This window comes from Amyelois transitella, chromosome 26, assembly GCF_032362555.1.
Source record: "Amyelois transitella isolate CPQ chromosome 26, ilAmyTran1.1, whole genome shotgun sequence".
In the NCBI taxonomy this organism is placed as follows: Eukaryota; Metazoa; Arthropoda; class Insecta; order Lepidoptera; family Pyralidae; genus Amyelois; species Amyelois transitella.
In genome coordinates this window covers 34,421-61,852 of record NC_083529.1, presented here as the reverse complement: position 1 = coordinate 61,852, position 27,432 = coordinate 34,421, and the positions used below count along the sequence as shown (strand labels likewise).

General features: G+C 39.7%; 1 protein-coding gene across 1 annotated transcript; it reads right to left on the bottom strand.

Annotated features, from left to right (window-relative positions):
* Positions 1 to 239: 239 nt before the first annotated feature.
* Positions 240 to 17,043, bottom strand: LOC106131735 (calcium-independent phospholipase A2-gamma). Its single transcript, XM_060951685.1, has 10 exons — positions 16,342 to 17,043; positions 15,665 to 15,996; positions 13,630 to 13,767; positions 13,163 to 13,243; positions 12,796 to 12,994; positions 12,412 to 12,498; positions 8,297 to 8,415; positions 7,328 to 7,500; positions 2,547 to 2,671; positions 240 to 772 (listed from the first exon to the last, which is right to left on the bottom strand). Exons 1-10 carry the CDS (start codon positions 16,460 to 16,462, stop codon positions 393 to 395), a joined length of 1,755 nt encoding a protein of 584 aa, XP_060807668.1. The 5' UTR covers positions 16,463 to 17,043; the 3' UTR covers positions 240 to 392.
* Between the last annotated feature and the right edge of the window lie 10,389 nt (positions 17,044 to 27,432).

Here is a 27,432-nt window from a genome sequence, read left to right as displayed (position 1 = left end):
ATAAAAATATAACATTTACTAGCAACGATTTTTATATAATGTGTGTCACTCGAAGCTATATGTTTGACATACTATTTTGAGTAAGACCTAAAATCTGACTAGAACGATATGACCTACATTCGAGATAAACAGAAATAACATAAACTTCGTATAAATCTTGTAAAAGCTAGCTATACCTGTATGTCACTACACTAATCACTAGTCACTATTGCAATTATATTGCTAGAGTTCAAACACTGTATTTTTTATCCTTCAAAGGAACATTTTCTATAGTTAAAAGTTACCACTAACTTTACGGTATAGTAGGTTCGTAAACACATAATTTTCTATCAAAGTCTTTAACACGTTTCGACATCAGAGTCACCAGACGGCGGCCGGCGGGGAAGTCTTCGTCAGTCAGTCATGCCGAGCAGGACCGCCCTGTGTTTGATAGAATCCGCGATCTTCATGTGCAACGGGCGCGGCCGCATCAATCTGGCGGCCGCGCGTTCGAACTTGTGTTGGTTTCTCCTGATATACGCCTCCGTGTCCGCCCTGAGGGAAGCTAGCTTCGCGTCGTCGATCTCGTCCATGGCGCACGGCGCCATCAGGGGCGGGTTGAATCTGAAGTAGCTGTCCCCCGGCAGCAGATCGTTTAATGTTTGGTGGACGCCTTCCGTGTCTGTGGCGGAGTCCAGAATTTTGTTGAATTTTTCTCTCCACGACGTGGAGGCTGGCTCGGCGGCGGCGAGGCGGCTGTAGTCGTGTTGGGCTTGCAAAGGCTTGCCGGTACCTACAACAGGTATAATATTTAAACAACTGCATATTACTTTACGATCATTATCACGGCGTGGTGAGGAGCCCGGGGGCCGCCTGCGCTTACAATTATTCTGGATCTGGTGTGTCTAGTTTATCCACGAAGTGATTACTGACTTACGTAACTATTGCAAGGGCAAGCAACCTACATATATTTGATTAGATCATACAAAATTTTATCAAAATCACTTGAAACCGAAACAATGGTTTTTATGGGAGCTTCGTTTGCGTGCACCACCATCAGGCCGATGCATTTAAATTCCTAATAAATTTGACCCTTTTATTTGTTACTCATCATTAAGAGCATTAGCTCGTTAGCGAGTCATGATCAAAATTTTATGACATTTTATAGCGCCCGCTAATTTGGATAGATTTCATCAAAAACAATAGGGAACATGCAATAATTTTAGTTCTGATTTCATTTAAAAGAATTCCATGTAAAATAGGTCTTAACATAATAAAAAAATTAAAACAATCTAATTTATCGTAAAAAAATGCGGCTTTAAACGGAATGTTTAAATTTTCGCGCCAAAACGGACCTACACTTCCGATGACGTCACTCCAGTCAGTCGCTGGTCGTGCTTGCCTTCGTTTATGTATAAGTATTAATTACTGCTTCGAAAATACTTATACGAAGTATAAGTATTTTCGAAGCATAGTTTTATTCAATAAATTTATGCAAGTTTTGGACAAAAAAATGTGCTTAAATATTATTGTATATCTTTTAATTTCGAAAATACAGCATCTATCCGGAATTTCTTTGCAATATTCATAACAGATACAATGCTGTTATCATATGGCACATGGTACATAGGTATCTACTTCTTCTGATATTTCAAAATTTGAGTGTGCTATACAGAAAAGTGCTATTTTCCTTTTGCTGAAAAACATTTGCAGTTGTATTTTGAAAGTAGCGAAGAATACTTGCCCGACAGTTTTTTTTATTGACAGAGAATCTACATATTCTTTTAAAATATCCACCTAAAAATATGCAGTTATTATTGTGACACACATTTAACTTCTTTTCAATCTCTTTAAATTAAAAAACTGCTTACTTGAGAGAAACTGTTAATGACTGAAACTTGACCCATTGTTTTGGCTTTTATAAAAGATTTTCCAGAAGCACATGTAGATAATTTAGACTTCTTCCAATAGCATATGACGAAATTGCTGAATAAAATGCAAACAACGTTTAAAAACTATGATTTATGCCTATCGTAGTAATCTAGTCCCTTTAATTTCTACACTTGAAAACGGACTCACGACAAAAAAGTTACTACCATGTCGACACTAACTTTTGGTGAATTCCTGGAGTTTGCTTTAATAAATCCAACTTCCATTTTTATTAAAAATGTAAATAACAAACACTGCTAATAATAAATTTCACACGCAAAGTTAACCTCAAAAGTTGACATGGCGGGAGTGACGCCACTGAACGCTGATTGGTGTTTTGAAATGAGTTTCGTTTTACGTAATTTTAATTCGTTATTATTGTTAAAAATCAACATAATTTAAAATAAAAATGTTGAAGTAGTCCTTTTATATTTTTTTAACATTTTAAACATATAACTTTCGTTAATATCATACTTGCATCTTTCCTATTACACCATGCCTGTCACCGACTAATCATGTTAAGAGAAATGACAATATTTTTCTATTTTTATTTCAATTCAGTTAGTAGGATAAATAGAATAATTGTAGCGCGACAAGCGTTATTTTGTCGGAGGTAGCATATATTGTTTGTCCCATACCGACGGAGATGATGGTGCCCCGCGCCATGCTGCGCGGCCCGTACAGCAGGCGCGCCTCGTGCAGCGCCACGGCGGCCGGGTTGTTGACCATGATGCCGCCGTCCTGGTGCAGCAGCCCGTCCAGCCTGCGGGCGGATCACTATCTGGTTAATTAAAAACTCACTATTATTTGTAAAGGTAATATATTGTAAAATAAAACTTAAAACATTGAAATAAACATAAAATAAAACGTGACTTCTATCTTGTCTAACTTTTGTGTGGGTAATGTGAAAAAAAAAAAAACAATTGACACTCATCTCTTAAAAATTAACTTTTTTTATAAGCTGCCAGTGCGCTAACTAAACAAACATTCCGGCGGCCAAGGACGACTTAAGTCCTTAAAATTGTGTAAACAAAGAAAATAAAAATCTAACGTGAAATTAACAAAGAAAATATAAAACTACTGACTTTTAGGCTCATCTTAGGGCAAAGGGCATAATTTTACGATTGGTCTCGTGAAAACTATCTTTGTACTTTAATGTTACAACATTTGTTATGCCATCTAACCCTGAGTGCTTTTGAAAGATGTCCCAAAAGCAATTTTCCTAGTGGCAGTCGTGTACTATCGTATAATTGAAAGTTCGTTGATGTCCCATTTGCAGACATTTCAAATAAGCATTTGTAACAATAAGTTCAAAAACAAGTGCAATAATTACTTAAGGGTATACGGATTTTCATATGCTTTAGAATATAATACATAAAGGAGATGAACTTCTATACGAACAATACTTTCGACAATAAATTGATTAAGCGTAAATATTAATACTAAGTTTTTCAACCTGTTAGCTGATAACAACTTAAAGATCTCATTTCCAAAGAAAATGGATTGTGACATTTTGATACAACGATTAAAACCATCATAAAGTTCATTCGTAGTCAAATAAACAGGTTCAGCAAATGTTTAATTTATTAATTATACATTTATATAATCCTATATATTAATATAAAAAAATCGACAACAATATGCAGTAACTTGTAAACGTTAAGAGTAGGTTGAGAATCTATTTAAATAATAAGTTACATTATTTTCTATACAATTAACATTGGATAAGATTTTAGTGTTATACTTCTAAATCTAATAAAGGAATGTCGACAAAAATATATTTAATTTCATTTTCATCGTATTAAATTTGCGGGCCATTCCACCATAATCTTGACTGTTGAAATTCACTGGAATATAGTCCATGTGATGTGATATGAGCGATATTATAGTGAGTGAGTGACAAAACTTTAGATATGCGGTTTACAACGAACATAGTCCACTGGTTTAGAGTTTTACGCAACCATTACAAAACTATGGTGGCAGCCTATGGTGTATGTGTCTGTATGACAGGTTTATACATGTTGGCAAGTTCAGCTAAGAGTAATGCACCACAGAGTTTTAGGCGTGGAAAAGAAATTTGTTTTACCGGGGCAAACTTAAGATTTTGTAGTCACAAGGCGGACTCTTACTTGACAATCATCTGCCAAGACTCTGAGATACAACACTGCAGCACAAGATGCATCACTGAAACCATGCAGCTCCCGTCTACATGTGTCATCTGAAACTTGGAACCATCGTGGGAACTGTATGTTTTCAATGCGCTCTAATTAATAGCTCGAGAAGATAATTTCCAGGTGATGCCCAGAGTTTTGATAGTGTATTAAACCTTAATATTAACGGCACTTTGGAAGTCACTTTTGTGATATTTTGGGATTTGATATAACACCACTTTAGTGTTCGATGACCATTTTCTAATGGAAATCCACCACGAGCCAAAAGTGTCTTTTTGAAGAGAACATCCAAAAGTAACTTCATCGTTTAGTGATTTTCCTTTTTCAGTTACAGCATTTCCGTCTAATACTACTTGGAATAGATATTAAGACTTGCTATAGCTTGGTACTTAGACTCGTCGGCCTAAAGACAGTATGGTGAGGTAAGTTGTATACCTTATGTGCATCTAATTCCTTTTCAGGAACCATCATCATATGACCTTGTGATTCAAACTGTTTGAAGAATTTGTTGTATTCTTTCTTGAAATCAGGTTTATGTGTAAAACGTTTATACTTCTGTTGTAAGCGACTGAAAGCAAGAGGTTTGATAACACCAAGGCTTGTGGGTGGATCATTCTCCATTTGGATTGGTGGTAACCGCACGACGTGTCGCTCGACATCATGTCGAGTGTGAGTATATTTGAAGGGTTCTTCACATTGTTTTTCTAATTTAGTCGTCGGGTTTTTGTGAGGTAATTTCTCTTCTATCTCCCAGGATCTTTTGAGTAACTGATCCTTCTCAACTTTAGTATGCATAGCGACTATATGTTCGTATGCTGTTGAATCAGTTTGTGAAACTCTGCCTGATATTAACCAACCAAGGCGAGAGTTGAGTGCAATAAGAGAATTACACTTGTGTAAGCCTTCTAGGAGAATGTGTGCATGCACGTCGGCACCGAGAAGAACATCTATAGACCCTGGCTTGTGAAAGTTTGGATCAGCGAGATCCAACTGCATAGATGAAGGCCAAGTATCTTGTGGCAATTCCCGTGAAGGCAACAATGAAGTGAGTTTCTTTAAAACATAGGCATTAACCTTAAAGGTTGATGTGTGATCTTTTGTTGAATGGACTGTAAGTGAGACCATAGACTTTGAAGTTACCACTGATGTATTAGAGATTCCTGAGATTTTGCCTGTAGTTGGAGTACGGTTAAGTTTCAACAACTTCACAGCTGCTTCGGAGATAAATGAACCTTGAGACCCCTGATCAATCATAGCTCTTAACGGGTAAGTACCGCTGTTCTGTGACTCAACATTTATTATAGCTGTAGGTAGAATAACCGGGGAATCGTTTGCTTCAGCTTTCAGGTTCACACTTATATTGCAGGAGGTTTTCTGCGTAGTGCTGTTTTCTGAGGTGCAGCTTGGGGTATCTTTCTCTTTATCAGGTTCAGCTGAATTCTCATCCTTAGGTGCGGTGAGATGAAGTAAGGTATGATGACGTCGTCTGCACCTTTTGCAAACTGTACTCTGTCTGCAGTTAAATACTGAATGTCCTTTTACTAGGCAGTTAAAACATAAGTTGTTTTTCTTTATAAAATCTTGACGTTCAGTAACAGAAAGAGAGGCAAAATCTTTACAGTGGCAAATATAATGGTTCTGTGAGCAGTAAGTACAAGTAGTATCAATTTCAGTGGCAAAGCTTTTGACGTTAGTTACTTTATGTTGAACGGGTTTTGGAGTGCTTCTTAGTGGAGGTTGTGCTATATTCACCATTTCCATAGCTCGGAATCGTTTTTCGAGAAAACTGATTAAATCCTCATATGTTGGAATGCTTGTGGAATTTTCTAAAGATTGTTCCCAAAGCTTGTGAGATTCAAGGTCTAACTTTGAGACTAATATGTGCACGATTATTGCATTCCAGGAATCGACATTCAAGTTTGTGAGGGACGTGAGACATTGACTTGAGGTATCCAAAAGATCTTTTATACCCTTTGCGGACTCTGAGGTCAATGTCCTTTGACTCAAAAATCGAGTGAGGATATTGTTGACAATCATTCTTTTGTTTTCATATCGATCATTCAATTTTTTCCAAGCATCATCGTAGTTAGCTTCAGTAAGCGAGTAGTTTTTCAGCAGTTGTTCGGCTTCTCCGGATAGACTAGACTTAAGATAATGATGTTTTTCGATTTTAGTCAAACGATTGTTATCATGAATCAGTGAGCGAAATAAGTCTCTAAAACTCATCCACTGGTTATAATCGCCTGAAAATAGAGGTATTGAAATCGGTGGGAGCTTTGGCCTCATCTTAGGACTTTCAGAGTGAGTGTGAGAATTCGAGGTTTCACATTGATCAAGTTTAAATTCATATGACTTATCCTTAAGCCAAGATAATAACTCCAAATAACATTCTTCAGTTTGCTCGAAGTTTTTCTCCAAGTCTAAGCCATGTTCCGATTCTAAAATTTCAACGTCTACAAGTCCAGAAAGAGTATCATAAATCCTTGTATAATTAGTCCAATAATCCTGTAACGCCTCCATACGTGAATCTAAAAACCCTCTCGTTCGTTTGTCTATAGCACATTTTTTCGAATTCGTAAGTAACTTTTCAATCTTAATTGAATTTTGAATAATCTGTGTAACATATTGTTTAATGTTCTTATTAGCCATGTTGTATAGATTTCACAAATTAAGTAGGCAGGTATGAAAAGAAGACAGCAAAAATGTTCACTACACGGCGTCAAAGTTCGGGAATAAACAAAATACAAGTCCAATATCACTTCTAGAAATTAAGTTAAAACAGTTCAATATTGTACTAAGTTCTTTCTCACTTTGATTTTTATAATTGATTTTACTGAAAAGGTCCTTGTTAATTGTAAGATTGAAACAATATTTGCAGTCTTTCAACTAGAAAATAAGTGTTTTTACTCACGAATTCCGCTAAGTCTGTAACTAACACTTTGCACTTTTACTCACAGTTCATCCGGCTCGAAGGACCAAATGGTTAATTAAAAACTCACTATTATTTGTAAAGGTAATATATTGTAAAATAAAACTTAAAACATTGAAATAAACATAAAATAAAACGTGACTTCTATCTTGTCTAACTTTTGTGTGGGTAATGTGAAAAAAAAAAAAACAATTGACACTCATCTCTTAAAAATTAACTTTTTTTATAAGCTGCCAGTGCGCTAACTAAACAAACACTATCAGTACAACCAACTAACTCCACTCGTCCGAGCGAGGTGCCCTGCGAGATATAGACGAACCTGAACTCGTTGAAGTAGGTGGGCGCGGCGGCGGACGCGCGCACGGCGTGCCACACGCGCGCGCGGCTGGTGCCGGGGAAGGCGGAGCGCGTGCGGAACCCGCACTCGTACGTGCGGAACACGAACGGCGACAGGCGCGCGCCCGCGTTCACCACGCACGACACCAGCGCCATCTGCAACGCACGCCACGTCATGACGGCCGACTGTCACGCTATTGGTGAGTGTGTGCTCACGCGCATACTCGTGTATAGGTATAAACTCCGTTTACTTACTTTTCTTCATCTATGATTATAATATTCAATACTAATTGGTTCCAATAAAATAAAACTAAATTACACACATTCTTTCCTCACCATCAACTCAACCTCACACATAGCAGGTTATGCCTAACATTACATCACCAGTGCAACACCACTATCCACCGTATTCTTGTTACACATTAATCAATAGCTCTACGTTTCATAAAATTGGCACGCAGTCTTCATGGCCGACTGTCACGCCGATGAAGTGTGAATCATCACGATGTCTCACAAATTACGTCTGTTGCCAGACACTGTCTGTCTAATTTATTCTATGCAATGTACGTTGAATAAATATAAGTTATACAAAAATTACATAAAATGAACATTTAAAAGCTAAAAATAATTGAAAATATAATAAACATTAGTTTTTCCCAAGCAATTAGCGAGTTGGTACCTAACATACCAATTTTTCAAATTGGAATATACATCCGGAGTTCTGCGGTAACATACATTTAAAAAACACGGTCGGTAAATTAAACAGTGTACAGAATACTGCAGTGCAGTTTGTTACCGCTTCTTCTGCACTGACACTTTGGAGGGGGCAGTATATCTAAGTCAATCGATATTACAATAAAATTATTAAGTGATGTTGAAAAGTCCCATAATAATGAATAAAATGTTGAATTAGAACACTCGTATTATTATACGAGAAGAAATAGATAGAAACCTTGGGCGTGTTGCGGCGCGCGCACTCGGACAGCTGCAGCTCGCGCAGGCTGTCTCGCAGCAGCCGCTCCCACGCCTCCGTGTCGTAGTACGACTGCGACCACACCAGCCGCGACGTGCCTGCAACCGCACTGCTTTTATTAAATAGTTCACTCACTATGCTACGAGTATATGTGCCGCGGCGGAACTCGTACTCGTAAATAACGCGATATTTCAAGTTTTTATTTTGTAAACTGAAATACGCAAACAGAAAAATCTGAAAAAAAAGGGGAAAAATGTGTAATTAAAGTATGTACATAGTATTCAAATTCAAATTCAAAAATATTTATTGTGGTACACAGGTATAAAAGATATAAAAATGATAAACATGTAAGGTGTCACTGTGGCCTGTCTATAATAGACGTACAATAATTAAGGTACTTAGTCGCAAAATTAAAAAAAGAACAAAAAAATACCAATTGCTTCCAAACCATTAAAAAAGAAAGAAAAAAAAAACACATACAAATATATCCCAAAGCAATACGTCAAAGTGGCTAATTCCAGTCCTTTAAATCGTCATTTAGAAAGTCATTTATATTATAATAGCATCTGTCTGTCAAAAATGATTTCAATTTATTTTTAAATGTCACAAAATCGAGAATTTTAATGTTGTCGGGTATTTTATTAAAAATTATGGGAGCCATTCCGATAACATTTTTATTCATCATGGCAGTTTTAAATCCACCAGTTACCAACTTATATTTGTGTTGGGGTCTGATGTGATCTACCCTCATCCTAATGTCGGAAAGTTTTTTGAATAAATTCGAATTCAATTTCACAAATATACATAATTCTAATATAAAAATACATGGAAGTGTCAATAATTTCAGTGATTTAAATATCGGTACACAACTGACTGTACTTTGCAAATTGTACATCGATCTTAAACACCTTTTTTGTGCCTTAAAAACTTTGTCATTACCACTCGAGTTACCCCAAAAAATAACGCCGTATCGTAAATGAGGTGTAACTAAACCATGGTAAGCAGTTAATACCACTTCAATGTTAACTTTTTTTGACAATTTGAACAAAGCATATACTGCTTTATAAAGTTTTTTGCATACTTGCTCAGTGTGAGAGGACCATGTTAATTTGCTGTCAATCGAAAGTCCTAGAAATTTTGTTGATTGTACCTCCTCCAGCCTGTAGCCATTATAATTTATATTCAGATTAGGTGGTAATTTTCTTTGATGAAACTGCATTAATTTAGTTTTTTGCAAATTAATTTTCAGATTGTTTGAGTCTAACCACATTATAATATCATTTAAAACTGTATTTATGTCACATTCGTATTCATTCGTATCGTCACATTTGATTATGGCCGTACTGTCGTCAGCAAATAAAACCATTTTATGTCGTATATATTTTGGAAGATCATTGATATAAATTAGAAACAGCAGTGGCCCCAGTACGCTTCCTTGAGGTACTCCGAATCTATTTATTCTTGATTCAGATCTGTGAACCTCTTCATTCTTTGATTTTAAACATAAACTTTTTACTTCTACATATTGACTCCTATTTAGAAGGTATGATTCAATTAAATTTAAAACATTTCCTCTAATACCATAAATACTCATTTTATTCAATAATCTTTTGTGATTGACATAATCAAATGCTTGTGTCATATCTGTATATAGTGCACACACGGGTGTCTTATTATCTACGTTTCTCATAACAATGTCAAATAAATCATAAATTGCCATATTAATTGTTCTATTTTTCCTAAATCCCTGTTGTTCGTCACATAAAATGTTATATTTTGTCAAGTAATTAAAAATACATTCAAATAAATACTTTTCAAAAATTTTTGTGAAAATTGAACCCAAAGCTATTGGTCTAAAATTAGACATGTCTTTTTTGTCTCCTTTTTTATGTAGTGGTTTTATAACCGTAGTTTTCAAGCTATTTGGGTAGATTCCAGCAGTGATGCACAAATTTATTAAATGACATAAATGGCCCGATATATCATCAGAAACAAATTTTATAACTTTTGTAGAAATATTATCATAACCTGTGCTAGTTTTATTTTTAAGTGATTGTATAATTTTAACAACATCCTCAGTCAGTATAGGCATCAGAAACATAGTTTGTGGCTGTAACGGTAAATCCACTCTGTCACATAACATGTTTGATGATTTTTCTATTTTATCAATAAAATGTGTATTAAAAGCATTTGCAATTGTTTTTGGGTCTGAAATTACTTCTCCATTTTTTTCAATTTTTGTAATATATTCATTATTTTTATTTCTATCGTTTATAATTTGCCAAGCTGCTTTTGATTTATTTTGTGATTTGGTGATATAATGTGAATTTTGAGATTTTTGAGTTAAATTTATAATTTTATTCAATTTTTTAGAATAATTTGATAGTGTCTGTTTAGTTTCTACTGATGGCGATTTTCTATATTTCCACAAAAGTAGTCTTTTTTTCCTACAACAAGTTTTTATACCTTTAGAGATCCACTTTAATTTCTTTTTATTTCCTAAAGTAATACGTTTAAAAGGAAAACAGAGATTATACAACATTTGGAAATTTTCTAGAAAAAAATCAAAAGCAATATTTGGATCATCGGTGTTATAAATGCCTGAAAATGGGAAGTCATTAATGTATTTTTTAAAAATACATAAGTGTTCCAGAGATAAAACTCGTTTTTTAACGTACCAATAACTTAATTTATTAATTTTACTAACCGGGATATGAATAATTTGAGCTGTATGATCAGATAATGCTAGCTCAATTACTTTAGTTCTACATGACAAATTTAAATTGTGTGCATAATTATCCAGACAGGTTTTTGTCATTGGTCTAGTGATTTCACGTATTTGTAACTTAAGATTGTAACAACTAAGGAAATTTTCAAAATCTTGAGATAAGTCGGATTTTATTAAAATGTTAATGTTAAAATCCCCACACATTACTATTTGTTTATTCGAATTCATACTTAATGTCTTTAATATTAGATCTAATTGAGCGTAAAAAGTATTATAATCTTTTGAAGTTGCTGGTCTATAAACACATAATAGAATTAATCGATACTGAGTTAATTCTATTGCGCAATATTCAACAACACCAATTACCGAATGTTCTGATACCCATTTTAACTCTTTAAAATGAATACAATTTTTTACCAAAATACATGAACCACCACGTTTTATACCATTCCTACAATAGTGTGCCGCAAGACGAAAGTTTGAGATGTTCAAAATATCTTCAAAGCCTGACTCCATAAAATGTTCAGTCACACAAACAATATCTACATCGATTTTTTTATCAATTAATTCTTCTAAATGAACAGCTAACAAGTTTGACTTATTTAAAAGCCCTGCAATGTTTTGGTGTAAGATAGTTAAGATGTCATCATTGTTAGTAAAGTCGAAAAAAATCTGAATGCGTACCAATATTTATCTCGCCTGTTACATCACTATTGTCATAACTTAAAATATCTATAAATAATTGTTCTAAATCCAAAAATATTTGTCTCATGCCTACATTATTAATAGAACCTAAATGAAAAGAAAACATTTTATTGTCATAGGATAAATTTAAATTTGAATCCAATAAATAAGCATATTTATGTGTATGATTGTCCAAGTATAGTAAATTATTAAATAATTCTAATCTCCAATTAAAAATTGTTGAAAAATTGTTACATAAAAATGTCGGCAAGCATAAAACAATATTTGTGTGAGTAATTGATTGCAGTATCTCTCTTATATTTAATACTAAGTCAAAGTAATTGTCAGTTTTCTTGAAATCATCTTGACCAATAAAAATAATACAAAAGTCCCTTAGAGAGTACTCTTCAAGTTTTAAATGTAAGTTTTCTAATAACTTTTGAATTCCACAATTAGGTTTTATGTAGTGACAAATTTTACAATTGCCGAAAGTGCTCTCTGCAATTGATAACATCTTATTGCTATTATTACTACTAATCATGCAAATTTTATTTATGTTTTTTGATGATTTTTCTAAATTTTCTGTCTGTACTGTATCTTGTGTATTTTTTTTTTTTTTTTTTTTTTTTTTTTTTTTTTTTTTTTTTTTTTTTTTTTAGTATGTGAGGTTTATCAACATTACCTCCGATGAGCGAGGTGTTGCCGAACATCTGCTTGGAGAGCGTGCGGTACATCTCGCGAGCCGTGTCCAGGTTGCCGATGCCGCTGCCTGGAACATTATTATTATTTTTAACCTATATTGATGAGATGTGTGGCCGAACTGGCAAGAACAGAGTAAAAATAAAGAGAAAAGTGTCCTTGGACAAAGATCATTTTATCATTTAAAAAATTATTATATTATACGTGTGTTAAACAGCTGATGCACGCGGCGCTCAGCGCCTTGAGCGCGGCGTGACACTGTAATACAGTGACTGCCATGGCGCGACACAGTAACGCAGTGACTGCCATGGCGCGACACAGTAACGCAGTGACTGCCATGGCGCGACACAGTAACGCAGCGACTGACCGATGACGGCGGCGATGATGGCGCCGGTGCTGACGCCGGTGATGAAGTCGAACAGCTGGTGCACGCGGCGGCCGCTCAGCAGCTCGAGCGCGCGCAGCACGTCCAGCGCGATCAGCCCGCGGACGCCGCCGCCGTCCAGCGACAGCACGCGCGGCCCGGGCGCTGGCGGCGGGGGGCAGTGGCCCAGCAGAGACAGCGCCTATGGAAATTACGCGTCTATTTCCCATCAACAGACCAAATACAGAAAAATCATATAATTTTTAAAGTTCTTCACTCTTCTTCAGTTTTAAAGCTTTCTAAAAAACTAATTTAATTACAATAAATAAAATACAAACAATATTATATGTATGTATAACAGTAGACTGACCTCGTTGACCGCGCCGCCCAGCTCCGCGCACTCGTCCGCCAGCCGGTGCTCGACTCGCAGCAGCGCGCGCACCGCGCCCTCCTAAATACAAATACACATACATAATCACGTCTTAATGCTTTGCGGGGTAAACAGAGCCAACAGTCTCTTCAAAATAAATAAATTAACAAAGAAATAAAGAAAAAAAAACAAATCAATAATATTTACCTATAGGTATATATAGGTACGGGACAAATTACACAGATTGAGTTCGAAGCCTCGAAGTACGTTCGAAACTTGGGTACCACACGGCATCTACTATCGGTTTATCTATCCATGGTACCAAACTTCCATGGAAACAATGATATAAGGAACATATGTTTCGTGCAATTAACGTTACGTGACGACGACAATGCGTTATTAGAATAGCCCAAGAATTGGGGATCGCCTTATCATCACTCCTGACCTGAATACAGCCATCAGATTACCTTGATGGCGTGGTCCCTGGCCTCGGGGAACTGTTTGAGGTGCGCTATGAAGTGGTCGGCGCGGCGCAGCGCGGCGTCGGCGTCGCGCGCCGCCACCAGCGCGGAGATCACGTACGCCGTGCGGGAGTGGATCGACGTCTGAAAGCGGTAACTTCTATGTACATACGAGTAATAGCTAGTAAATAACAAAGGTATTTAGTCAACTTATTTCCTGCAGTAGATAGGGCTATATAGGATTTAGAGCGCCGGTGGTCGAATCGGTAGAGTGCCCGTTAAAATGCGTGATGCGCAGAAAGGCACAATCCAATCCTCACCGCGCCCACGAACGAATGACTCTTCAAAGTTATGTACATAAGTTTGAATACTAACCGATGCTCTTGGTGAGGAAAAACATCTTTAGGAAACCAGCACATTCAGGCAACTGGATGTGTAACTATTGATCCAATACGGGTTAGATTTACCTGCAAGGGTTCCGGAGGTCAGATGGGATTCACTTCGTGTAAAAACCTGACCCACCCAATCGAGGATCCATGGTCAGAGGCGTATCACGGGCTACTCTCGAGAGAGGTGAAGATGTAACCGGGACTATAGCCAGGAGGAAGAAGAAAACTCAGATTAGATAGGATTCGCAACGAATAAATCCGCGGAAGCTTTAATGTCGCACCAATTGCAGAAAAGGCCCGAGAAGGACGACTCAGATGGCATGGCCACATACTGAGGCGCAGTGGGGGCCATGTGGTGCACATTGGTACATCATTTTCACAAACAGATCAGATACTTTGTGATACAATGCATTGAACGTGAAAAATCATAATTCCTAACCAACAGTTAATTTAGTGTTACTGTTCCTAATCTTTTTATTATGTCTTTAATGTAAAATTGGTTAAACTTTATTGATTTATGCATCATTGTATAAGACAAATAAATAAAAATATAAAAAAACAAATTTATGCCCTTGCATTTTTTCGAACTCTCTCTTTCATAACCCAACTAGCATTACCCGCAACTTTGCCCGCGTGAATTTAGTGCTATCTACAAGAAGCGACGAATTTAACGTCATCTACAAAAAAACGGCATTATCAGCACTTGAAAAAGCAACAAATTAAACCCCACCTACCAAGAGCGACGAATTTAGAAGAGGTCATAAACAAACAAAAAAACTTACTATCCTATTTATAATATAAGTTGGGTTTTATTCATTTTTCCAATGAAATAAAAGAATAACAAAATTAATATCTCCTACTCTCTCTCGAGAGATGCTCTGCTGACGCCCTATCTTTCTTTGCAAAAATTTATTGAGATAACATCAAATAAAATTCACTCTTATGTCAACACTAGTCTGCATAACACGACCGTGAACTGTCATAGCACTCTCCCTCCACGCACGGCGCACTATCAGAACTGATAGTTCAGTAGATAACACAAAAAACATCTTTATCTAACTATGCAAATTGTGTCTACCTCATTTTTTCTGGGTTCAAAGAAGATATCAGAATGTTATCTAAAAATTTCTTGGCTCTTTGTGTAAATGTTACAATATTTCTTGAAGAACAAATTAAAGTAACACTATCACCCTCAACACTCATAAGAACAGTAAATGCTGTATTCTGTAGTCTTTGCTTGTACCTAATTAAATAAATAAACTTGCTTGAAGATTAAGAGTAAAATAATAAAAAGTACAATATGATTCCCCATAAGTTAGAAATATTATTAATCAAAGTTTATTTTGACTATTATAACATACATACATATAATCATCTCTATATCCCTTGCGTGGTAGACAGAGCCAACAGTCTTGAAGACTTTGGCCATGTTCAGCCAGTTGGGTTAATGATAGAATTGAGAAATAAATCTCAGGTCACTAGCCCATCCTCTAAAAGAAGAATCCCAAGTTTATAAGTGTATCCCTGTTATTAAATGTTTTTTTCAATAAAAATGTTTTATAAATTGTTTTTTCAAATAAAACAAATGAAATAAAATAATTTCTATTTTTTGTTAATGAGAAATTTAATTTAAAATGATAAGGGGTCAAAACCTTAGTGACGACAGGTCTGCTGGACTTCCAGCTTGGCTGCGAGATGTTGCCAAAGTGCAAGTCTTTCTTCAGCTTGAGCCCCTGCCACAGCGACTCCAGCGTGATGTCCTTGGCTTCTGACCCCACCACCAGCCCGTCATCGCTCATCTTCTCCTCCCGTTTTAACTTTTCTTCTGGTTTTCTCTCTTCTTTTGTAATTGCCTTCTCTGCTGTTTCCTCAACAGTTGATGCATGCACAACATTTTGTTGTTTGTCTGTTTCTGTCTGCTCTATCGCAGCTACCTTGCTGACCGGTCTGGCAGCAAGAGCCTTTTCCAATTTGTTTATAAAATCTGGAACATGGAGAACACATGTACAAGGTAAAAACCTACCCACTTGCTTACCATTGTAACCAAAATGTAATAAAAATAAATGAGGAATAATTTTAGCACTGATGTCAGAATGTTGAGGGATAGTAAGTAAATGGCTTCAACACCATCAATAAATCATGTCTTTGATGCCTCGAAGGAACACACAGCTGCTTACTAGTTATAAAACAATTGTTGCGAGGTGATAGCTGAACTGTGTTATCATTTGATACAAGCATCCAGGTCAATTTAATTTAATAAGGTATGTTTAGACTGTTAGCTGGCGTATATTTATGATTAACTTTAAGTGGACCACAAAAATGCACATACTCTCCCATTGCTCCGGGGTGGCGGGCTTTACTTTCTGGATGATTTTCTCCACTTCAGCATTGAGGTTTGTCATGGAAAGGTAGTGCCGGAGAATGCGCCACTGACTGCCCAGAGAGGACATCTTGACGAGGGCACTATGTTCACTCACACTAGGTACGTAATGAGGCCTATAAGTTCTGGCCTATTTCGTAATTCAATAATACGAAGCACCAAGTCAAAATTGTCTTTATTAGCACAGGAAAGTCAATTATCTTTCGAGAAAACTCTACCACTAATCACGGCGCAGCAACGGCGGCACGAACAAGATGTTTCACTATCGCACCCAACTACAGCTTAAAATAATACTTTGAAATTACGTTTCCTCAACTTTGTTTTGGCAAATCGCACCAACCAAAATAAATCGATCGATGACAGTTCTCTGACTCTGACGTCAAATCGGATGATTGGCGGGGCTACCAACTAAAAATTAAAAGCGATAACTTCACTCACTGTCGTCCGTTTGTAAACACAACTCAAAGTAATTTCACCTTCACAAACTTACAACTTGTCACGTTTAACACTTACAATGGCTGTAAGTCCTAGGTTGACCGATTCTTGAAGACTAAACTCCTAACTCACGCTCCAAGAGCTTTATACGACTAACAAAACATGTTTGCGGTAATAATTTTTGCGTCGAAGCATTATGGCGATGGCGCGTACAAAATAATCTGACGATACGTGAACGTGAGTCGAGGCCAGGTGACGTGGCCGCGGGGCGCCACACCTTTCGCGTCGCTCAATGAGAACGCGTTACAATTGTAAACAAACATCGTATGATTTTGTTTTGAAACACTTCCAATTTTAATAGATCGTAGTGAGGTTGAGGTGACTAACCTCGTACATGCACAAAAACACATACATACAGATTCAGACTTTATGCGTGGTTCAAAAAAGAATAGGACCACTCCTTCTTAATTCCCATGGTTGTCGTAAAACATGGGATTCTTCTTTTAGGCAATGGGCTAATAACCTGTCACTCTTTAAATCTCAATTTCTATCATGAAGCCAAAAAGCTGATTGTGAGTGGCAGCCAGTCAAAAACTGAATGTGGCCTATCAGTCTTTTGAAGACATTCAGCTTATGACGATTAAAGGTACCCTTATCCCTTTTCTTAAAGACATTCTATCTCCCTTTTTTTAAAATCATAAAAATGTTGGTTCTTTAAAATTCGACAAAGCCGGCCCTGTCCCACTCTTCAGTCAGTGCTGCTTTATTTCTTACATTTTTTCTTCAATCTGACCTTATACCATCTCAACATATCCTTTTCAATGTAGGTCATCACATTTTCTTTCACTCCACCCACTTAAAATTTTTACCAACTTACCTAAACTATACATAGGTACCCAGAATCTTTTTAAGGACAAACTGCATTTAGGCACGCGTTGTATGTAAAGGCTGGTGAAAACTTATCCCGTTATATCTATATGAATTACATGCATAAATACATACATATATGTAATCACGTCTATATCCCTTGCGGGGTAGACAGAGCCAACAGTCTTGAAAAGACTGAAAGGCCTCGGTCAGTAGATAAACATAGGTAGGTACATACTAAGATTTGAGTAGACCACAGCATGAAGTAGAAAAACATAGGTACATTACAAACATACCTAAACAACAAAATATTGACTAACAAATTACGTACTTTGCAAAAATTACGACGTGTTATGTTGAAAGCTAAATTTTGGCTAGATATAGATAGTGGTAGGTATAATTTTTATTAGTCCAGTAAGTAGTACCTAGTTGTTTGTTTGTTTCTGCTACTGCTTGCAGGTAAACAACACGAGATGTTTGTAGGATTAGTCAGACTTGTTTTGATTCGAGTTGGGCAAACGATGGGCATGGATAAGTCATCCACAAGAAATCAACCGACTGGTTCAGAACACCACTACTTTTATCGACTCAGCGTCACGTCACTATTTTTCACTTTAACGTTGGATTGTGAGCGCGCTTGGGCGCTATTTTTCAAGTGGAGTGGACTTTATATTGTTTGTTGACGATTAAAATGGTTTTAAATAATAATTTTCCACTCACATTTCAGAAGTGAGATTATAATTCACGATCACAGACGATAACTCGCATGTTTTGGTGGTTTGGTGTTTTAAACATAACTCAAAAGTGTGAAGCTTACGTACCTACTTTCTTCGGTGAAAAGCATTGACGTACTTATAGTTGATCGAAGGTGAAAAGTCATAATTTTATGCTTGTTACTCCACGTATGGATGCTTTCTGTGTGATTTATCGTTTTAAAACTGTCTTGGTGTTGTTTCTTATAACTTTACTTTTTGTTTGTTAAAAAAATACTTTTAACTACATAACCGGACAAGTTGCAACGTGACGCTTAACGTTGTTGGTGAAAAGTTATGGCTTTGGGACTGCTGGACACAGATCTTTGTCAATTAGCCTTAAGGTCAAAGAACGCACTGCAAGCACAGCTACACCTCAGCTTTACACCTGCATCTTGGTTTCTTTTGTTCCTGCTTGTTGGTGAGCTGTGTCATTTTCTTTTTTTGTATCATCAGTTCGCAGACACTAAAAGAGTCTACACGTGACCAAAATGCTGGCCTGTACTTTGCCCAAAACAGTGTTGCAATTCAAAATGGCAATGTAGCCAGCATTTTAGGCACATTATCAGATTCAACGGCAAATCCGTTCAGTATTTCGGAGCTTGCGTGTACAAACAGACAGTTTTTTTTTCTAATTCCTGCTCTGTTACTATTTCTTAATCCTAATATTTTTTTTAATATACTTACAAGTGTAAGTAGTTCAAAATATTTTTACTGTTTTATTATATGTATTGAATGATGATATTGATAAATTAATTTGATTTGATTTAAACGTGTTGACATATATCATCGCTAGCCTTGTCAAAGTGTTGTGTTGTTGATTCATATGAATTGAAATATTCTGTGAAAAAGTTTACGACAATTAGTTGCTAGATGGCATTGTAACCAAAGTAGCACACGGTGTGGTTTCACGTTGAAAAGGATCTAAAGCAATGAATTTTCCCGGGAGGGCGGGTTAGGTTACCGGCGGGTTAGGTTACCGGCGGGTTAGGTTACCGGCGGGTTAGGTTACCGGCGGGTTAGGTTACCGGCGGGTTAGGTTACCGGCGGGTTAGGTTACCGGCGGGTTAGGTTACCGGCGGGTTAGGTTACCGGCGGGTTAGGTTACCGGCGGGTTAGGTTACCGGCGGGTTAGGTTACCGGCGGGTTAGGTTACCGGCGGGTTAGGTTACCGGCGGGTTAGGTTACCGGCGGGTTAGGTTACCGGCGGGTTAGGTTACCGGCGGGTTAGGTTACCGGCGGGTTAGGTTACCGGCGGGTTAGGTTACCGGCGGGTTAGGTTACCGGCGGGTTAGGTTACCGGCGGGTTAGGTTACCGGCGGGTTAGGTTACCGGCGGGTTAGGTTACCGGCGGGTTAGGTTACCGGCGGGTTAGGTTACCGGCGGGTTAGGTTACCGGCGGGTTAGGTTACCGGCGGGTTAGGTTACCGGCGGGTTAGGTTACCGGCGGGTTAGGTTACCGGCGGGTTAGGTTACCGGCGGGTTAGGTTACCGGCGGGTTAGGTTACCGGCGGGTTAGGTTACCGGCGGGTTAGGTTACCGGCGGGTTAGGTTACCGGCGGGTTAGGTTACCGGCGGGTTAGGTTACCGGCGGGTTAGGTTACCGGCGGGTTAGGTTACCGGCGGGTTAGGTTACCGGCGGGTTAGGTTACCGGCGGGTTAGGTTACCGGCGGGTTAGGTTACCGGCGGGTTAGGTTACCGGCGGGTTAGGTTACCGGCGGGTTAGGTTACCGGCGGGTTAGGTTACCGGCGGGTTAGGTTACCGGCGGGTTAGGTTACCGGCGGGTTAGGTTACCGGCGGGTTAGGTTACCGGCGGGTTAGGTTACCGGCGGGTTAGGTTACCGGCGGGTTAGGTTAGGTTAGGTTAGGTTAGGTTAGGTTTTTTTTTTTTTTTTTTTTTTTTTTTTTTTTTTTTTTTTTTTTTTTTTTTTTATACACTAAAATTTTATCTGTTAAGAACAAATTTGTAAGATTGGGTATACTATATGTTTGTATCGAGAGAGTAGCGTTGATGGGCATCTGCTATTTGATACAGATGCCACATCGTCGCTATAAACAATTTTGAGCTATGTTGTTTGTATTTCTAGGTGCCGTTGATCCGTTTTAAATGGTTTACTATTTGGTTTATGTGTTCTACTAAATATTTTACGGCGTCTTCAGATTTATGTACAGTGTTCATGTTAAATGGTTCTAAGTTCTTATTGAGGCATGTCATTATATATGTTTCTCGGTGCTTTCGGAATATTGGGCAGGATTTAAGCAGGTGGTGGACGTCCTGAGGAGTCACGTCGTCACAAGGACAACGATCGTCCTCAGTGATTTTATACTTGTGTAGGTATGTCTTATGATATCCATGACCTGATAAGATTTGAGTGACGGAGAACGAAGGTTTAATGTACTGTCGGAATTGGGCTATTGCAAAGATAGATGGAAAGAAGGACCTTGTTACGGACCCTTGCGGGGCCGACTCATATTCGCACTGCCAGGCGTCTAAAGTGTGCTGGCGCAGAAGACGCTTGGCGTGTGAGAGTGGGAAATGATTTAGCAGAGTTGCGGTTTTCTTCTCGGCGGCCTCCTTAGCCGCAGCGTCTGCTATCTCGTTCCCCACTATGCCAACATGAGCCTTAGACCAGACGAATTTGACTATTATACGGATGGAGGAGAGGAAAGAGATGAGGTGGTGAATTTGGTTCACTAATGGGTCGGTGTTGCTACGGTCTTGAATGGCCTTGAGGGATGATTGGGAGTCCGAGAAGATGAGAGCTTCAGTAAAGTTAGCGTTTACATTTGTGAGCCACTTGAGAGCTTCGGCAATGGCGAATAGCTCGCACATAAAAACTGTGGCAGTGCGGCACAATTTGAATTTCTTGATTACAGGTTGCTGTCCTTCCCGCATCACCACGAACGAAGCCCCCGCTTTTCCGTCTTCTTTCTTGCTACCGTCCGTGAAAATATTTGGAGCATCAGGATTTATTAGAGCAGTGGTTTCTTCCTGCGTGGTAGCTTCATCGTAATTTATGGTGACCCGGTTAGCCGGATGTAAGAGTTCTCTGACTTTGGATTTTGGATATAGTATTATATCGTCAGGCAGTTCTTTGCATGTTCCGGTCCGTTTGATGTTGTGGATGTGGAATGTTTCGTTTATTATTAGGTGGAGGGGAGCAAATTGAGCTAACGCAAGTGCCGCAACTGCCGAGATAGTATGAAAGCCGCGAATTGCTCTGATGGCAAAGCTCCGTTGGAAAGATCTGAGGGCTCGGCGCACAGAGTAAAATCTAGTGGCCGTACCCCAGATACCTGCAGCATATGTGATGATAGGGACGATGACTTGCCGATATATGCACTCGACATTCTCGGGGTGAACGCCCCAAGTTGGTCGGACAAACTTACATAGGTTTTTGAATATTTTACTGGCTTTATTAATAGCGTAGTTAACATGTTGGATAAAGTTTAGCTTAGAATCTATAATTACGCCCAGGATTTTTATGTGATCAGTTAAAGGTATTACACTATTGCGCATTTTAATGGTAGCCGAATTGGTTTTTAATGAAAACGAAATGCATTGGGTTTTGTCCGGACCGAACTTGAGTTTGACCCGTTCCCCCCAAGAGCTGATGAGGTCGAGGCTGGTGGAGGCGGCCGCTTCCACGTATTCCCGCGTCGCGCCCTCCACTATCAGCAACACGTCATCTGCGAAGGCCTGTATGTGGGTGCCCTGTGGCAGTGGCATGGTGAGCAACTCGTCCAGGATTAGGTTCCAGAACACCGGGCCGCAAGCAGAGCCTTGGACGCAACCTTTAGTCATCTTTTTAGATGCTGTACTGTTGGCGTAGTCCAGCGTGACGATCCTGTCTGAAACGTAGTCCAGCACGAGGCGGTAAATATTGTCGGGACATTTTATATGTTTGAGGCGAGCGAATAGAGCCGGCCACCAAGCGTTATCGAAAGCTGCTTTTATGTCGAGCGAGACGGCGACTACTTGTAGACCCTTCGATTTTGCTCTCTTTACGACTTCTAAGGCCTTATCAAGAGCGTCCGTCGTAGAGACCTGCTCTCTGAAGCCGTACTGTCTGTCGCTTAGAGAGTTTTCACATTCAGCCTTATATATTATCCTTTTCACGATTAGCTTCTCCAATATTTTTCCAAACACACAAATCAAACCAATGGGTCTATAAGAACTTAGCGAATCCATGTCTGTTTTACCGGGTTTAGGCAGAATTTTGACCACGGCTCTCTTCCAGGACTTCGGGAAGTGACCAGTCTGCAAACACCTATTGTAGAGAGCTGTAACGAACTCAGGTTGTGCTTCAAATGCTGCGCAGCAAATGTCCGCCGTCAAGTGATCGGCTCCAGGAGCCTTTTTCGGACTGATGTGAGAGAAGCACTCCCTGATTTCCGCTACAGAGAATGGTAAGTCGTCCTCTGCGCTAGGTAGTTTGTTCATAGTAGCGCGCATTTCTTTATGTTGATCCGACCTATCCAAGGTGTCGTCGGGATAGAAGTGTCGTAGGAGTGCGGCGGCTGTGTTAAGGCCGCTATCAGTGAAACTCCCGTCGCATTTAAGAGTTTGTGGAGGTCTTCTCAACGGGGACTCCTTGATAATTCTGTTCGTGACGGCCCAAACGTCTTCCTTGCCCTGAGACTCACAAAACTTTCGGAAATGCTCCGTAGATGTTTTGGACAAAGTCCGTGCATATTCCTGCTTTGCTTCCCGGTATACTTTAATAGCATCATCTAGAGGTTTCTTTGCTTTCTTGAGGTCATGGAGACGGTGGTGGAGTCGTATGCACTCTTTCTTTTGCTGTTCTAATGCGTCGGACCACCACGGGTTATAAAACTTGGGGCCCGGTTTGCGGGGAAGCACGCTGTAGCAGACATCCTGAACAATTGCGGTAAGACGGTCTACCACACGATCCAGGCCGGTGTCAGTGAGGGAGCCGAAATCAGTCGAATCGACCAGCGGCTCCAATCTCTCATTGAGTTTTTCGTGGAACCTGCTCCAGTCGGCTCGATATGTAGAGAATCTGAAGGTGGTGCTACTTTTCGGCTTATCAGGTCTGGACAGAGTGAACAGTTCATAGTCAACTGCATTGTGGTCCGAGGACGGGCAAGCGTCTCGATTGACTCCCCAATTGTGTACCGCGTCTGCCAGGCTTTGAGACGCGTAGGTAACGTCGACTATCGAGGAGCAGTGAGCGCCGTGCCGGATGGCCTCAAAAGTAGGGTCGTGACCCACGTTGCAAACGGACATGTTGTACGATGCCATTACCGCAACGAGATCCTCCCCGCGAGAGTTCGCTGATCTTTCGCCCCACTCCTGGTGACTGCCATTGGCATCGCCGCCGACCAGTCTCCAGGCGGAGCCTGCTGTACTAAGGAACCGGTCCAATTTACCTAAGGTGTCATCGTTATCCACGTTAGGTTCGACGTAGAAAGATGCAATTTCCAAATTGTTGAGTCCCAGACTGACTCTAATGACGACCAAGTTTGCGGTGGATAGCTGCGTAAGTCCCAGCGCGGCCACTTTTGATGTGGTGGCGATACACGCTTTGACACGTGATCCTTTCGGGAACTGATGGATTGTGATGCCCGGAGGGGGTTTTACCTCCAAGGAAGCACCAACATACGGTTCAGAGAGAAGAGCAACGTCATAGGAGTTTAGGTGGAAGTGCCTAAAGAACTCCTGCTGTGAAACGTATGAGCGCTGGTTAGGTTAGGTTAGGTTAGGTTAGGTTAGGTTTTTTTTTTTTTTTTTTTTTTTTTTTAGTTTTCCCCCGGGTGTTACACCACACCCAGGGGGAGTTTATTGCAGTAACACTCTATAAGGGTACAGAGACATTGTAAGACGCTATTATTTACAGAATATGCGATAAACTAAAACTTAACTTAATACATCACTTAGTCTGCTTCTTTGTAATACAATAGTGATTTATTAGTCATTTACTTATAAAACATAACTTTATACATAACATATTTTTTATCAATTATCTTAGTTCCTATTTGCAACATTTACAAACATTATTTTCTTACTTGAGTCATTTTTATCTATTTATAACAATTATTTCTATGTATTCACATTCTGTCACGTCTTTGTTATTTTATTTTACCTAATTTTGTGGTTACTGCTAAATATTCGTTAATCAACTTCGTTTATACTCTTTTATTATTAATGAGCATGATTTGCAATTTCTTAGTCATCGGCTTAATATATACAGGGTACTTGTCAAATATTTATCTTACAGCCGTCTTTTATTAAAATTCTACCGTCATTGATTATCATTATTTGGATAAAAAATTATCGAGTCAAAAACTTTTAAAACAGGTATATGTATACTTATAACTACTTAGATACTAAATCACCCAATTAAAATCCCTTATATATAATTATACTATTCTAACATACTATTGCACTTTATGTGTTTACGCGTCAGCAAATATAAATTATTTTCTGATGCGGAGCCACCTGTGCATTATCATGTGAGCCGAGTCTTGTTTTCCGGTTTTCTCGCACGTGTCGCAGCATGCCTGTCATTATTGCATCATTTAATGACCTATATTTCATCAACTTTGCAATCGGTGTGCCGCGGCACGCCCGAGATACCACAAAACCAGACTCACGCGTATGCAATTCTGGACCTGGCGAGAGCCTCCCACCTTTGCCTGACCTGACACGCAGAGCTGAAGGCGTTGTGATTATCACTTACCGCGCTCCGGTCTGCCCGGCAGTTCAGGCACGATGGGACGGCTCCCGCCATCCAGCTTTGACACGCCGCCCTCTGGTGCTCCCCACCGCAGTGGCTGCACCTCTCGACCGTCTCCCTGCAATGGCGCCTGCCGTGGCCGTAGCCCAGGCACATCGAGCATTGGACCAGTGGAGAATAGTCCTCCACATGGATCCGCTGCATATCGATGCGCACTGAGCCGGCATCGACCACGGCACGCCACATCCTGGGGGGGACGCTTGCCACAACATGCTCCAACAGCGGGTTCCTGGACTTTTTGCGAAATTTGATTATTATGTTTTTCTCGTCCACCTCCAATTCTCGAATAATTTTACTATTTTGTTCTACTATTTTTTCAATAATCTCTTTATTTGTGTTGCACTTTATTATATGTTTAAAAATAAGGAGGGGGTTCTTGTTATCAACGTCCTTGACTTCTAATTTATCGATGTTTTTTATTCTTGCCTTTAATTTTTCCTTACCCTCTTTTGTTTTACAACTAACTATTAATTTTCTGTCTCGGGTTTTCCTAACTTTCTCAATTCGTATCCATTCCCCGCCTTCTCCCGCTATGTCCCGTATTCTATCCAACACCTCGTCACCCGTCTCCACTCCTTTCTTGTCGGTGACAATCACGGAGTGTAGGGTGACGGGCAATTCCTTCGTTGTAGCTGCAATCTGTGCGTAGGTTGGAGCATGTGTGGCTGCGCCTGTTCCTGCTTCGTTCCGGTTGTCGATCGACTCCTTAAGCTCCTTTATGCTCCTGGAGTTTTCGTCGAGTCGATCGACCAACATGTTTAGGAACTTCGTCATGTCCTCCTGTTTTTCTTGTTTTTCCTCTTCCTGAGGAGCAGGGGAAGTTTGTGTGCGTACGCTTGGGTTTTGGCCCGGCGTGAGATTCTGCAAATCCTGATAGACTGCTAAGTCACACACCAGGTCATCCGCCTCTCTTAATTTTAGTATGACTGAATCCTTCGTCGTACGCTTCAGTCTCAGCGCAGTTTCCACCTCGTTGATAGCTGCCTCCAGGAGATCTCGGATGTTGCGACCCAACCTGTCCCTATCATCGTCAGTCAGTATCTTCCGTCGATTCTCCTCTCTTAAAAGCGGCGTTCTGGGATAATGCTGAATATATTTACTTCTTGTTATGGGGGTGGCCCATTCCACGGCAGGTTCCCTTGAGGGGGAATCCGACAAGGACGAGTCACTCTGAATCTGAGTGGGTGAGGGGGTGTCATCCTCATTGTAATTGAGGGTTTTATTAAAGGTGACGGTCTTTGGTCTTGGGTTTGTCATGATTTAAAACGTAAATTTGTAAAAGTTGTAAAGATATTGAGAATATACAATATATTGTATAAAGTTAGAAAGATGGAGGTAGGAGTCAAAAATTTAAAACAGTGTATAATTAAAATTCCTTAAACCGATGGGTTCTTATAATGATACGAGGGCCTGACTTAGGCGTTAAGGAAATCCACGCGCTCACCTTGCGCAAGGGTCTGTCCTGAATTTTGGTCTGGTTCGTCGCAAATCCGGAAAATCCGCTCGATCCTGTCCAGATTTTGAGGGTTCCCGGTATCTTGGTACACTTGCCACAACACAGAACACTTTGCTACACAAATTTATTTGATTTTCACAATAATTTTTTATTTTTTGCAAATTTATTTTGCAGAGCGCACCGGAGCACGTCTGTACTCGACGAGCGCTCGAAGCAGACTGGTTAGGTTAGGTTAGGTTAGGTTGGGGTGCTACGGTCAGGAAACCTCCACGTTGGCTCAGTACCTTGAAAGCTTTGCTTCTGTTGCTTGATCTTTGATCCGGTGATAGCGGCGGGCTGACAAGACACTGGGCTGGTGCACCCTGGGCGATGGTTAATAACTCCCCGCTATTAGGGGTCTTGTTATCCATCGGCAAATGTCCTGACACATGGACGGGCTGAATAGCCTAACCGGCTTCTGGGCAGACGCTTTTGCGTCCAGGTCCGTCTACCAGTTGCTCCCTCTTGTCTGCCCTCAGACAGTGAGTGGATGTGGCTCGCGCGGCGTCAGGTTTCGGCTCGGCGCCGGGCAACTCGTTACCCCAAATTGATGGGGCCGAGGACGTTTGTCGCGAGGAAGAAAACCTCAATAAAAAATAACCCTAATCCCAAGGTCGGGCGTGCCGATGGGATGAATGGCGGGGGGGGAGCCCCGTCCCAAGCGCCCACTGAAGAGGTGGAGGAGTTCAGGGACCTCACCCTGTTAAAAAAAAAGGAAACACATGAAT

Bases quoted from the DNA above. Each gene is read 5' to 3' on its own strand.
- LOC106131735 (XM_060951685.1), bottom strand. From the start codon at position 16,462: ATGTCCTCTCTGGGCAGTCAGTGGCGCATTCTCCGGCACTACCTTTCC. The intron at 12,995-13,162 runs GTCAGTCTACTG...TAATTTCCATAG, and splicing joins TGGGCGGCGCGGTCAACGAG to GCGCTGTCTCTGCTGGGCCA. The intron at 2,672-7,327 runs GTTCGTCTATAT...ATCCGCCCGCAG, and splicing joins ACCTACTTCAACGAGTTCAG to GCTGGACGGGCTGCTGCACC.